Raw genomic sequence first — 15,325 nt, forward strand, 5'->3', positions numbered from 1 at the left:
CTGTGATTTGTTTTGCGCAACTGCATGTAAAAACCCAACAATTTGCTTTTTGTTGCGGTGGAACTAAAAACTAAAAGTACAAAGTACTTTGGGTCCAAATGCAACCATATGTATTAAAATAAGGAACTATTTAGAAAAGGGAATATCCTTTATCAGGCGACATGGATGTGAAAAATCATATTAACATGACAGGGAAGGAAGCCTCTGCAAATGGGCGCTTGAAGCTGACTGCGTTAAAAACCACGAGCATCAACCAAATACTATCAAAAATGCCACATTGACATTGCTGCTCGCATGGATCATGATGAAAAACAAATGCTCATTCTGCATTTGATGTTACTGCTGCACAATAAATGGAACAGTGTGAGCTTCCGAGTACATCTCGTCCCGCTCTTGACTAAATTTGCAATTTTTTTCACTGAGAGTTTCTGGTTTATATAAACTACAGAGGCTTTTGCCCAAGGCAGTAACTGCTTAAGGATATAGGCATTGCACATTCCTAATTAGAAGCAGAACTTGTATCACAGACACACACACACATACACACACACACACACACACACACACACACACACACACACACACACACACATCTCTAATACCACAGTGGCTATATGGAATATTAGCTATTTGAATAAATACAAGGCCAGGAATAACCTTCTCACATAACTCTCACTGAAGCCCACTTGGTTAGTTTTGACAGGTAAGGACCTTAATTATGTAATTTGATTCTACACACCCTCAGTCACACCTTGAAACCGTAATATTACCGATCACAGAACACACAAGGGTCTTTCAGTTGCATTCACTAACCTTCCTCAACATGTGTGACTTTGAAAATGCAAGTTATATAACAGAGGACACTAATTCCTTTAACAAGAAGGAATGTAGTTTTGTGTCATTTTTTAAGTTGTCAAAAGTCTGAGGTGCAATTAGAGATAAATGTCATTGTCAAAACATTTCCTCAGGTTAAAAAAAGGGAGCATCAGAAAATTGTATTTGCTTTTTTGTTGATAACACTTTAGTTTAAATTGATATCTACAATATGATTCACAAATAAATGAGACACTATTTCATGCCTTAGAGTTCTTTATGAAAAAGTATGTCATTATCCCCTCTCATTCTCCATAAAGTAGCTCCATAATTTACTAATTATTCAGTTGAAGCTCACCTCTTTTTTGGTGGCCCTCATGAATAAAATCCAACTTCGATTGCTAAATCAAAAACAAAAAAAAAAAAAATCAATATCGCCAGTGTATGTATTTGTGTCTTTGCACAGAACAGAAATTTAATAAGTAAGTTTCTTTTTCAAGCAGCCATGTGTTGCAATAGCAGATGGCCCTTCTCTGTGTATACAAGGTTTATTTCCTCGTGGCCACCCAGCCTTACCAACAACAGTTGGTTGCAACGGAAGGAGGCATCTCTCGATTTCTTGTGACAACGGAGGGAGAGGGTGATACAGATAAATCTCTTTGTAATGCCGGGCCACAGCAGAGGTAATCAGTCATGGTTGAACTATACCATAACTTCAGTTTCAGTGAGAGGAAAAGTCATCCAGCTTTTTCATTTTATTGCACAATAGAGTGTCTCACTTCAGGGACAGTTTATTTCTGTTCTGGTAGATTGGAGAACAGCCACATTTTCTAAAAATAATTAGTTTAATTTGGATTAGACACCTGTGAAAATGCAACCTGGGGGCCAGTCCTGACCGCATTGATGGCCCAAGGCATTTGGAAATAAAACTTTTTGTTAAAAGAAATCCCAATTTGCGAGTGCAAAATTTGTACAGAAAAATAAAGAGATTGGTTTAAAAAACAAGTGCATCAGAATCAAACAGCCAGAACTGACTAACAGTTCTCAAGAGAAAATAACCCTATAATTGTTAATCATCAGTCATTTACATATTGGTCCCCTAAAAGTCAATCAAACATCAAACTTATTGAACAGTGTTTTATAAACTTTTATAAAATAGTGTCATCTTTTCATAAATTCTCCACTGAATCAGATTACGCAAGCTTATAAACAGCATAATCGCAATTGTTAACATTAACTGGAAACTTCAAGTTCACTGACAGAGGAAGACATCCACCAAGGTTTTATTTATTGCACAAAATCGCAATTATTTACCTGAGTTTTGGGGATTTCATCTGCTTACTAAAGAGAACAAGTTCTGAGTGAGAGGGATTTAATGCTTATTGAGGTTTATGTTCAGCCCATTACGAAAATTAAACAGTAGGTGCTGCTGCCTCTGTTGTGCTTGAGAAGCAGCTAACAAGAAATACCAGTCGGTCTTGCGGATTTTTAACAATTTACAATCCGACTGAACAAAGTCAAACATGGATGTTTCAATTTGCCTTTCTGCAGGAACAATGTTGCCTTTAAGTGCGTGTTATCTAGATGCAGGCTACATGAAAGTTTTGTTTCATGTGTTAAGAGCCAGTGGCTGATGTTTTCTGGTCTGGCTGATTGGGGTGACCAAATGCACAAGAAATATGAATGCACACGAAATGCACGGATGCAAAGATAGTTTTTTGTTCATAATGGGGGAGTTCTGCAAACCCAAATGTAAGAGAGTGAAAAAAATATTTTATTGAATATAGACCCTAGACTGACATCTGGTACATGTTTTTTTTTAATGTTTTAGCTGGCTAGTTGCTTTTTCCATTAGTGAGAGGACTCTTACATCTGTTTACATCAGCTGCCACCATGTTATAAATAATGCATATTTGCTGGACACATGAACCACCCCAGAATCCCACAGATTACAGTCCTTCTTGATTTGTAGAGGCATCACCACGTGCATATCAAGTAAAATGTCTTGAGACCACTAATTTGTGATACATTACATTTTGTAATACACTAAAAACAACAAAAAACAAACTGGATTATGTATCAATTATGTATTATGTATCAGTTCAGACAGACCAATTTTTTTCATTATCATTTCTAATATTAACTGTGTTTAACCTGTTCACCAAAGCAAGGGTGTTAGGTAAGCATGCATACCCACACCCACGTCTACATTCATCTCTCTATGACCTATTAAGGTTCAGACACAAAAACATTTTTTCAACATGATAACATTTTGGCCAAATCTCCCTCATTTCCTGCCAAAGCACCAAAAAAAGAACAAGCTACTTAAAATTTAAAACTTTGTTTTAATAACTGGTTTAAATGGGGGGATCAGATCCAGTTTAGGTTTATCCTTCGGGATAAATAAAGTTGTTCTTATTCTTATTCTTATTCTCAGGACTTCAAGCTGGGACCTCAAACCAAAGGGGGGGAGTAGCAATGGTGACTGCAATGGGTGAGATAGACACTATTACTGAAGCTTACTGACAAACATATAACTTTTATATACATATTGGACATGGCTCTGAGGTTATTTATTAAATTGGGAGATGTTTTTGCGTGTGGGTCAACTCAGACTCAAGAAATGTCTGATTCAGGCCGGTGCGTTCATGACTGGTTGGGGAAAACTGGTTCCAGCTTCCCAAACTGATAGAAATCAGTGGCAGTGGAGCCAAACTTGGGCTGAAGATGAAAATGGAGTATATTACATCAAGCAAAGGTGGCTAATGGATGCATTTTGCAATAGTAATCATTTTGAAAAGTTATTTGAAAGAATTAAAGTATTCCACACTGTCCTAAATGCAAACACTAGTTTGCATTTTGTGCTGCAACAGATTCTAAACTTTAAAATCTGTCATGGTTTTAATAAAACCTTTGTTACATGACAGAACTGATGATGTGGGGAATCATACAAAGGCGTTTCTGAATACAACACAGAAAATTGATCAATTGATTAATTTGTGGCTCTTATTTTAATATAAATATTCTTGGATAGATATTCCTGGTCTCTTTCAATACAAATTTTACTCCCTTTAGTTGAGACAAAATTTGTCAATCATGTTAATATGTGAAATGAATGGTTTGAATTTCAAGTATAAATCATAATATGAGAGAAATTGCCCCATTAATTCAAGTAACTCTACATTGTTAGAAAAAAAAGAATACTTTTTCTTCATTAAATTCACCGCTTGGTCTGGTCATGACTTTTTCCATTTTTTAAGATATGAATCTGTGGGAAAAAATTATCATGAGTGAAATACTACTCGTGTCATGGTTTAAACTATGAACCAAATACTCACCCAACAACATACATTCAGAATCACATGTTGTCAGTATTTACTTGCTCAGAGGCTGTCTTACCATAATGTGGATAAAGTTAACCCAACCATTGCTTGAACATGCCACAATCACCATCAGCATGTTAAATTTATTGATAGAGATGGTGCACACAGATAGTAAGAAACAACAATTCGAACTCATCAAACCTCTGAGTTTCTTTCAATGCTATCGTTTTTTTTTTTATCATGCACTTCAGATGGATAACAAGAAACATGCAGCTCAGTCGCCTGATCCGTATCAGGTGTGCTCATTTGACAGTAATTCTCCTTTTCACAGGACATGTATCAGCTTGTTCACCTGACCGCACTGGGGGTGATTATTTATAAACCATCACTGTTATCCTTTGTCTTGATCTCTTTTCACTGCCGAAGCCCCTTCTAATTAAATGACCGGATGGATTTTCCTTAAGCGAGAGGTTTCCCGGGCCGAAACAAGAATTGTGTCCATCAGTTTTGCTCTTTGTCCCTTTGATAGATTCCCACTCCCTCCTTTATGGTTCCTTATGTACCATATAATCTTCCCACATTTCTCATTAAAGTTCTCACTGTGGGTGAAAATAGTGACCGAGTGGGCGACGCCCAGGGGAAAAATATGGTCACTTCCTCTTGTATTTTCCCGTCACATTCTTCAACATCATTCAGCCGGGGCATCAGTATATTCTGCTCTTTCTTCATGAAAATGTTAATACTTTCTATAAGAACATATGTAAGAGGCACCTTCCTTTTTAGCTTTGACCTAACCTCAAGTTAAAAGTGGTTATCTCCTCCTGGTGTCACTTTCGACGTGACTCATACAATTATTTTCTGATGGGATTTCTAATGGCACCCCATGTCAGGGTGAGCCTTTTCGGCAAGTTTTATCACACACAGCCTTCACTGCAGCTGACAGCAAAGTAATGAAACTGTGGAAATACCAGTCAGATGCATTTTTTTTTGAAGCCGAAGCTCAATACCTGGGATTTAATTCTGATTTCTCATAACACTGGAAAATCAAAGGCAATACCTTTAAGCACATTGAGGATATCAGTGGAGAGAAATCAGTTTAATTTAGATTTAATCTTTAGCCAGAAGACTGCTTTGTACGCATGGCAGGACCGGTAAGTATTGGTAGCATTCTAACCGGTGAATATAATATTGGAATAGACTGAGGGAAATTTGACTGACATTGTTGTGCCTCGGCAGGTGTTGGACTTGAAAAATAATAATAATAGATAAATGAATAAATTAAGCATTTAGATACAGAGAAGCTGATGCTGACAGTAGCAGTGAAATTACATTACCATAAATCACATTTTCATTCTATGATAGTTTAAAAATAATCATAGTACTTTGATGCATCTCCTATTCAGATATTCATTCGATGGAGATATGATGTGAAAATTTGAAGCAGCAAATTTCTGACTAATTTCAAGTTTTGCCTTGTGATTTTTATATTTTTAAAGGAGTTTGTGTATCGGGGGGCCATAGGTATGTCCATGTGTTTACATTCGAATATAACTACATCAAAACAAGCATCCTTTTCTTCAGTCACTGTAGCAATGGCCAGGAGGAGTTGGGCTCAGGGTTGTCTGGATTACCTGGGGGAACCTCAGCCTTACCCCAAGGTCTACTTTTACGGCCCATAATTTGGCCTTTTGCAATAGGCTGCTTTTTGTTTGGGCCCCCTTCCCTTATAAACTGGATGGAAATTGTTATTCAATGTTGTTTGTGTTTCTTGTATCTCTCCTGCTCTAGTGTGTCGCTAATATCATAAGCACCTTATCACAGCGTCATCTGTACCTACCTTGGGCAAGTGCTGTTTTACATCCCGACAAGATGTGTGCCCCTTCCCCGAAACAGTTTACACAGCAGGTCCTCTCTTATTCCCCACTTGGGGTTGGGAGTGTCATACACTGATGACATCAGGAAAGAGATACAGACAGGTTTGAGTCTCAAAAGGTCTCCCAGGTGATCTTTCTCTTTGGGAGGTCCCGTTTAGTCTAGGCTACCTGGCCAACAAGCATAACTGCCCTTGATCTTCGTGCTTCCTTCTTAAGGTTACCCATGTCTTCCTGGATTATTGCTTTTCTTTTCTTGATTGGTTCCTTGTCCCACCATTGGTGATGTGAGGTTCCAAGGCCCTGTCTTTCTGTGCATGGCATCCCAATGATGTCACATAACCTCAGCCTGAGCAACAGTTGTACTGGCTGCTCACTTGTGTCCTGATCTTGTAGTGACACTTGCATGTCTAACTATTTCATCCCGAGACTCCCCGTATGTTAATTGGAGCCTACACTTTGCCCTCTTTAAGCTCCTCTACCACAAATGATACGGCAAGTTGGAGCTGACCAGACTACACATAGGCCAACTAATGTAACAATTGGAGAACCTCCCAGCCATTTCTGGAGGCACTTATTGACCTGTTCCACTCCTTTGACAAATGTCAAAGGAGTCAGAGACAACCTCATACACCATCAGCAGCCAAATGAGTCTTGGAAGCAGTTCATGTTGGTAAAGCCAAACCTTGAACTTTCCAGGGAGCCCCAATTTTTTTATTTGCCTCGGCCGTTCCTTGGGTTGCTTTTCTGCATTAGTGATGTTGTTCTTGTTGCAACATGAGTTATCAAAACCATTTCTCCATTTCTTTCATCGATTGATGAAATCGCCTCTCCTTGCACTTGTAGCTTGAACCTGTTGGTTAGATTTTCTCTTTTTCTGGACTTCTATGGCTTGACGCTCATTCTGGCCCACGTTGCCGATTGGTCCGGACATGTAAGTGACCACCTTGCCTCCACATGGGTTGTGGTTCTGACGGTAAGGTCATCCATGTAACCTCTTATTGGGGGTTTAAGAGTGCTTGACTTCATTTTTGGTCCTCAGGCTTTCTTTTGAGCAGTTGCTTTCATGAGGTTCATTCCAATGATAAAACAAATGGGCGATATTGTGCATCCAGTTACAATTCCCTTCTCCAGATTTTGCCACCTTGTTGTAGACTGGATTGATTCGAAGTGTAATTTGGTGCCTTCAAAATAGCTGGTGACCATTCCCCTGATGCGGTGGGGGATGTGATATCATATACATATACAATATTATACATAAAATACAGAAAAAGATTATCTATCTTTATTTCTACCACCCACTCCAGCTCTGCCAACAGTGACTCTGATAAACTATACTGATTATTTTTTTAACATAATTACATCTGAATCATCTCTCACCAGGGGGAAGTTATACCCTGGATAATCACTAACTGATTTTCGTCTGTTACTTTATCCTCTGGCTTGGTTTTAATTTGCCTTTATTCCCTCTTATTATTAGGGAGATATCCTGAGGATTAGGCCCTTCAAAATGAGATGTCATGACACTGAATTGTGGCACTTGATCTCAATCAAGTTGCACTGGGGCCCATATGTGCATCCAAATGACTCATTCATTCATTATCTATATCGAATATCCTGCACTCGTGGGTCCATGCTGCCCTTGGAGGGATTCACCCTGGATTGGCTGCAAGTCGATCATATAGAGACATACAACCATTAGCTCTCTCATTCACACAGGGTCAATGCAGAGTCTGCTTGTTGAAATTGGAGAAAACTAACATAGACATGGAGGGAGAGCATGCAAACGAGACAGAAAAAGATGCTCTGTCTGAATTGAACTGCAGATCTTCTTGGTGGGAGTCGGAAAAGCTGACCGCTGTGCCATCCCGGCCAAATTAGATATCTAAAATACACAACATACTTCATCTTATGACCAGGCATTAGTAATTCAAAAGCAGTCTGAACAGGTAAATGGGAACTATTGGAAATGAAATGGATTTCTTCTAGCTTTGGGAGGTCTCTTTTGCCTAAAAACGACACCACAATTATGAAATAAAGCATGGTGATGTTTTTATCGTATTCATGATAGTTCAAGTATTAACAAACACTGGTAAACTGTATCTGTGATAGTAAAATATCAACTTCAGAAGCCATCTGAGTGATATAGCATTAGCACCGCAAACATTTCATGATTATTTTTCTGCCTACTTTCATAATTAAATTTTAATGAGGAAGAAAAGGTGTTGTTTTTTGGCCACATACATTTTTAAACTGTTTTAGAATTTCTCTCTTGAGTTTCAGTCTTTTGATTCAGGTCAGCAGTACTCAGCTATGACTCAGACCTAGACTTCCAGGAGTAGCCCGATTCTCCACTGAGGGATATAATGCAGAAACAAGAGAAGGCACTTTGAATTTGTTTATTTAATGTAAGCAAAGTGCCTCACATCCTCATTCTTCCTTTCGTCGGTTCTTCTATCTCCCTCTGTATATCCATTTACCTCATATTAGAAAATAAAAGAATTTCCAGCAAATGATTGAATATATAGATGATGACAAAATAAATTAGGAATGCGGTTTCAAATATAATTGAATTTATCTGCTGTTTATTGTTGTTGCATGACTGAACAGGTGAGTTGTACAGGGGATTATGTTTTTAAATTCTGCTAATTGCACTGTATGTTGTGCTCAAGCTTCTGCAGGGGATTATCTGCAAGAGCAGAGGAGAAACACAGCTCGTCTCGATTTGTACTTGTACGACTTACGCGACAAGCCAGATTGTCATTGTCCTGTCACATGCACACCCCAGCCGTAAGTGGCTTTGTATGTTTTCTACATCCTTGACAATTGAATAACAAACAGATTTAATTAAACAATGCTTGTAATAAAATCTTGTTGTGATTCATTGGTAATTATAGGCTATATTTTATCTTGAAAACTAGAAAATAGGTTTTTCATCAAATTCTGATGTTAAAATAGATTAATCCTGCTCATAGTAGCTGCACATTGCTCTCAACTTTTATCTTTCCTGATGAGTGGTTATGAGTATGTATTTCCTGATGAGTACCCTTCATGTTTTAATGCATTAAGCTGACAGTGGTTATGTAATGTTATTTATTTCTATTCTTTTGCCAAAATCAGGATATCTGCATAACTTTATTCTCCTAACACTACTGCATCTCCCTGCTCTGACTTTGGTTATTTTTAGAGCAAGTAAAACAACTTTGTTTATACAGCTATGTACGAGTATGCATATTATAGACAGTGTATGTACATGTTCTCTGCAAGATTTACCTACATCACTTTTATTTGTTTGTAAACTTGCCAATGCATCTGGTAAAACTCACTGATATAGCAGAGATAAAACATACTTATGTTTTTGCTGAAAATTTTGTTTTTTTCTTCTAATCTAAAAACCTTAAAATGTGACTTGGGGAACTATGCTATTAGTCTAATGTCATGTAATGCATTAAAAAAAAACGTCAGCTAATAAATGGGTATTGGCCGTGGACAAAAATAATACCAGTCGGGTTCTACTCTGGAAGCAGCAGTCCTTTACTGTACCAAAAGTCCTTTGAGGCGAAAAAGAAAGAAAAGAAACAAAAACATATCTACAGCCAAGTGAATAAGCGAACACAGCATTCCTAGACAGAAATAGATGATCATTTTTAGGCTTTCTATTAGCTGTAATGGCAGTTTGTTGGATGAGAGGGGGAATACCAAGACATTCGGCTCCAACGTTCCCACGATTAAAACAATGTGCCAGTTTGTAGTTGTGGAAGGTCCTGCAATTGTGCAACAGAACAATTAACATTGCTTTAACAATAATTCATTACTACTTTACTGATTGCTTTAATTATCACTTGTAATATTTGATCACTGAGGGACGTGTGACACCTTCCACGCATTTACATGATTAATAGCCAAAACTGAAAGAGCGTGTAGTGAAACATGTTGCTTTCTCTGTTGTTGGTAGATTTCCTGCGGTTCATTAAAAGTTGCGCCGCATATGTGACTCCAGAACTGCCTCGCTGGTTTATAACAAAACAATTTATGATATGATATGATATGAAATATATGCATGTGTGAATCAAATTTTTAATCAGATCATCATCATTCTGCACTTATATATATATATATGTATGTTTATGTATATATTCTTTTTTTTACTTTTTTTTTTACTTTCATGAATCTTCTTTTCTGATTAACTTAAATCTTTACTCACTTAATGGCCTTATTTACTACTTGAGTAATATATACAATACATACAGTGTATATTCAGTGAAATGGCATATGGCACAAAGCACATGGACAAATACACTTTGAATATATCTATCAGTGATATATTGTCTTGCTTTTCTTTGATTACAGTTGTCTCATCATAGAACCAATATTTCAAAAGCATGAAAATTGTGTCATATAATAGTATTTCATCACATTTAATTGATATTAAGCAACAATCAGAAACAAGTAATTGAGATATTGTGCCTGAGATAACAAGAAATGTTCAAAGAATTCCAAAAGGATAGAACAAGCATCAAAGGTCATTTAAAAAATGTAAAATTGTAATATAAAAATGGCTGGAAATGTAATATAACTTAGAGATGTGTCTAAAATGTCCAATTTAGAATGCTTCAGAAAGGCTCGGGAATCCAATTGAAAGCTTCATACGGAAGCTTTTCAGAAGTATTTCCACTCAGAAAAATCACTTTCTCCTCATACTTCAGGGACAAACTCAGTTTGGGTTCTGTGTGTGTGATAATCTGTGTGAGAGTGTGACTTCTGAACATCTTTTTTTGTCATAAAACACAACTCTTGATTGTAATCAAGGCGATGTGATGAAAACCCCATCATTTAAAACTGCCGTGTTTGTTTTAAAGCATGTGAAAACCCCCTTATGATATGTAGATGAGAAACATTTACAGTGGAGACAGGCGGAAACTATTCTGGCACCAGGGGTTATGCGACGGCAGCGGGTGCTCGCGCCCTCCCTCTTGTTCTTCCCACGCACGGTGGCTTAATCACAAGGTCTGATTTTGTGTGTGGCAGGTTGGTGTCTGCCTCTCACCCACTCACTTTGGGTCTCCCGGGGAGACGAGCAACCTGCACACCTCCAGACTGAGGATCCTTTCAAACGTTTAGAACACTCTCCACTAATTGCCCATGGTTGGCATGTTCTGTGAAAGTGGTTTTTTTTACCCCCTCTAGTGAAATAAAATAAATCAATGGAAGATTTCGATAGTTGGGAAATTGTGATTGTCTCATTTCTTCATGAAAATACAATAGAAATTATTTCGGGACAACTATAGAATTCCTTTTTAGGTTTTTATATTTCGCCCCTTTCATTAAGCAAAGTTGACAAAATTCTTGCCCAGATATTTTTGTATAACAAATTTGCTCTGCTGCCACATTAAGAAAAGTGGCTGCAGCAAATTGAAAGTATTACTATTCTAAATCGTCATTCCTTTGTTTCTACTCAAACCTCTTGTCAAGACCATTGATTCCTCCTAGCTGTCATTGGGCAAGAGGTGAGGTTCACCCTAGACCAGTTACCAGCCAATCACCCAGCCACATACAGAGAGGAAACAGAAACCCCATTCTGAAACCACGGTAACACAGGGAGAACTTGCAAACTTCACACAGAAAGGCCTCCGATTGGAATCGAAACCAGGGACCCTCTTCCCGTGAGTTAGATGTGCTAACCAATGCGCCACCGTTCCACCGATGTGTTGAGCTAAAGCATGTTATCCCCCTGTTACGAGATTTTTTTAATTAAAACGAAATTGCGAATTATTCACTGCAACCTTATTTGGGGAAAAGTTAGATAACAACAAAAGTATTAATATTAAATGTCAAAATGCACAGCATTTATTTCAATAGTCACAAAGGTATTCAGCAAAAGTCAGACACAGGTTTGACAAAAATAAATAAGATTCATGCCTCTTAAAGGCCTTGTACAGTGAAATAAAATACAATATCCTGGTGAGCTAGTGTTGTCAAAACTCTTTTTTCACAACCCTGGTGTTGCAGCCCCTCATGTGGCATGAGGTAGAATGTTAGGTTCACATCACTGGACACTTGATACCACATTCAATGAATATCTTAACCTTTTTTTGCATAAAGCAATTAATACAATGTGGTTGTATAAACATGGCATTAAACTCCCTCACACTGCGACCGGCTGCTTTACAGACTGCACTTTGACAATTAGTACAACAGCAAAGAACACCAAAGAGAATAAAAAAAAATTAGGTTTATTTATTTTTACGATTTTGATTAAATTACTGGACTGAAAGGCACTTTAAAAGTCGGCCCGATAGCTACATTATAATCACAATTCTGTCAATCGTGCTGCATGAACATGCCTGCTGTTTTGTATGGTCCCTCTAATAATTGGTAAATTTGGCATGACTCTAATTTTCAATCCAGAAACAAATTAATTGCATTGAGATGGACAGTAAATGGTTTCCAGTTGGATCCTATCAATGATGTTTTCAGTCAATCTAAAGTCAAAGTGATGCCTAAGATGGCCTGTCCACATCAAACCTAGGAATTTCAAAAATTTTGGAACATTTTGTTACCTCCAAAATTCAATCCAATTAGATTGTCAGTCTGACTTATTCAAAAAGTACCCTTTTGATTTTCTTCAAATGCCCACAAGATATTTGTGGGTCCTTGAAATAAAAACTCCAGGCAGGTTGATTATACTATCCTAAAATGTGTTTGACCAAATGTGCTCTCTGGGAGTTTGATACTAGGGAGTTTTGTTTCGACATGAATTTTCAGTTGGCGCGAGTTGGATTCATCAAATCACTTGAAACGTAACAAGAAAAGGACTGGACAAAGCAGCAACCTGGAATTAGTCCAGGTAATAATCAAAAATGCTATATCAGATCTATACAGTATCAAAATGCTACGATGTATTTAAATGATGTCATCTGCATACATGCACCCTCCTCTTCTGCTGCCGTTTTGGCAACTAGTCTGAGAATCAACGCCACGATTGCCTATTTTGACGTATTTTGACGAAAACGAACGTAGAATTTTCAGTGCATTCTAATGGAAAGCGATCCCTTTTTGATTCAGCAGGCTGATGCAAAAACTACCCATTCTCACTAAAGGTGCTAGAATAGGAGCATGATTATGACATTTTGTTCATTTGTCAGGAAATATAAAATGTTAAGCCTGTACTCTCCGATCTCATGTTGGGTATCCTGATTGTGCCCCTGATGAGGTAATCCCCACCAGTATGTCATGTAGGTTTTCATGTCCCATTTTTGCTACGATATACATTACTCACAACAAGAACAGTTACTTTTGTTGAGGAAAGGTACAACTTACATATACAGCCTACAAAAAAAATCTATTCTTCATTACCATGTACATGATCAGCTGTTTTACTGAGATATTACACCATCACAGAGAGGTCTAAGTTCCCACCATCACACTCCTCCTACAATGAGTGTAAACATCAGATTGAAACAACATATTTAAGATACTTCCAGTTGGTAAGAGCCACCATCATTGTCTTTGCAAGCGCTGACCTTCACTGGACAAGTGGCTTGTTGGAAGGCGGTTGTGTGCCGTTGGATTTGATGGGGTTGTTTTCACACCTCCAGGTCTCCAGCCGGATGGAGGAAGAGTTGAGTGGAGTCCTCCTAAGGGCTTTATTAGCCAGAAGGCTGCATGTTTTTTTGTACTGGTGACGGAGCAGAGAGTAGACAAACGGGTCGCTTGCTGCCTTGCTGTAGGCCAGACATTTGGAAAGGACACCCCAAAGAGGGTTTATGGGCCCTGGGGAGAACAGCTCTACAATTCTACCAATATAAATAAACAAAAAAGAGAAGGAGAAGAAAAGTCACACTTAATGAGAAAACTGCACCAAACACTCAGATCAGTGTAACAGCAGTGCAAGATGTGAAGCATATTGGCATTCCCTTGGGATGCAGTTTTCAAAATGTCAGTTTTTCACTTCATTGAAATGCCATCACAATGTTGGGAAGCACAAAGTAATGGGTGTCAGTTTTGCTGCTTTTGGACTGTTTTAGTTAAGAACATTTCAAGCAACATTTGGGTTTAGCTAAATGTCCTGTGGATTGAATTGTAGCCAATTCAAAATAAAGCCAGAGCCCGTTGTTTTCTTCTCGAGCAGTATCATCACCTTCGGAGTAACAAGGTTCCTCATCACACAGCTCCTGACGCACTTCTTCTCTCTTTCCATACCACACGTCTAATAGCTTCTGACAGGTTGCCACCACTAATACTGCAGCTAATACTAATGAGAGCCAGTGATACAATCTCTAGCTTGGTTGTTATCTCGCACTTTTCTCTGACTCTCTACATCTAATCCCCCCAGTACCGGAGGCTCAGAAATACGGATTAAAAATGAATCAATAAGCTATAATATCACATAAAATGAAACCCAAATGTAGCATGACAACTAAGTCTTTAATATTTTTTCTTGATGGAAGCATTCTTCTAAGAGAGGAATTTAATATCAAGTGCCACTGCAGAAAATAATGGCGGATAAACCCATTAATCAGTGGTCAAATTGTTTTTAAATGTCAAAGGAATGTATATGGCAGAGCATGTCACATGTTCAAAAAACTCCGCTCACCTTGTAACGACATACGGGGTAAAGCACACCACAAATGTGCCGATGAACGTGCTGATTTTCTTGGTGGCCCTTTGCCTCCTACGCTTTTGTTCATCCAAGCATTTCTGGCGTACACTGACGGAGGCATATAGGCACCATTATCCACCCAGGAGGCATGATCAGAGTCATGAGGATGTAATGAGGCGATCCATACGGAAAATATATGGAGGGGACATTAATGCAGTGATGTGTGCTTTTCTCTATGGAAGTTGCATGCTTTCCAAAGGCTGGGCAATATGGGAAAAAGTTAATATCAAATTATCCATCCTCTATTCTGTTACTACATCAATATTCGACTGTTTCATTCATTTAGGAATGAATTACTGATTTATTGATCACTTTTAAAGAGGCCAATCCTATGGCATTTTCCAGTGATAAGGTAATTTTACTAATGGAACCAAAAAGGTTTTTAAATGATGAATAATACATCATAAAATTTGCAAAGAACTGTCAAAATAACATTCTTCCCAAAAAATGATCTGGCTTATCATGTAAGCAGTCGTCCCTTTCATCACTGTGACACAAAAAAAGTAGCACAGTTAGATGATTTTGACAAAAATGACCATTACTGCCCAGCCCAAAACCACACAGATACCAACTATACAACAAATAAGTTATGGAATTTTTGATGAAAAACCGTGCAAAAGCATGTGAAAGAGACGGTGGCTATCTAAGTATTGCAA

At 38.0% G+C, this 15,325-nt stretch overlaps 1 protein-coding gene across 2 annotated transcripts in view; it reads right to left on the reverse strand.

Moving 5' to 3' along the window:
• Window positions 1-11,753: 11,753 nt before the first annotated feature.
• Window positions 11,754-15,325, reverse strand: part of LOC147236638 (G protein-coupled receptor 26-like) — a 133,808-nt gene continuing 130,236 nt past the window's right edge. Inside the window, exons 2-3 of one of the 2 annotated variants that reach the window (XM_086162218.1) lie at window positions 14,604-14,717; window positions 11,754-13,803 (exon numbers count right to left, since the gene is read on the reverse strand). In XM_086162218.1, the coding sequence (XP_086018344.1) occupies window positions 13,533-13,803; window positions 14,604-14,717 (385 nt within the window). In that variant the 3' untranslated portion in view covers window positions 11,754-13,532. The remainder of the gene's footprint in view (window positions 13,804-14,603; window positions 14,718-15,325) is intronic. The other variant, XR_015107296.1, reaches the window with a different exon arrangement.

This window comes from Fistularia commersonii, chromosome 2 (genome assembly GCF_037954325.1).
Source record: "Fistularia commersonii isolate RoL2024-O1a breed Wild chromosome 2, RoL_Fcom_v1.0, whole genome shotgun sequence".
Lineage (NCBI taxonomy): Eukaryota > Metazoa > Chordata > Actinopteri > Syngnathiformes > Fistulariidae > Fistularia > Fistularia commersonii.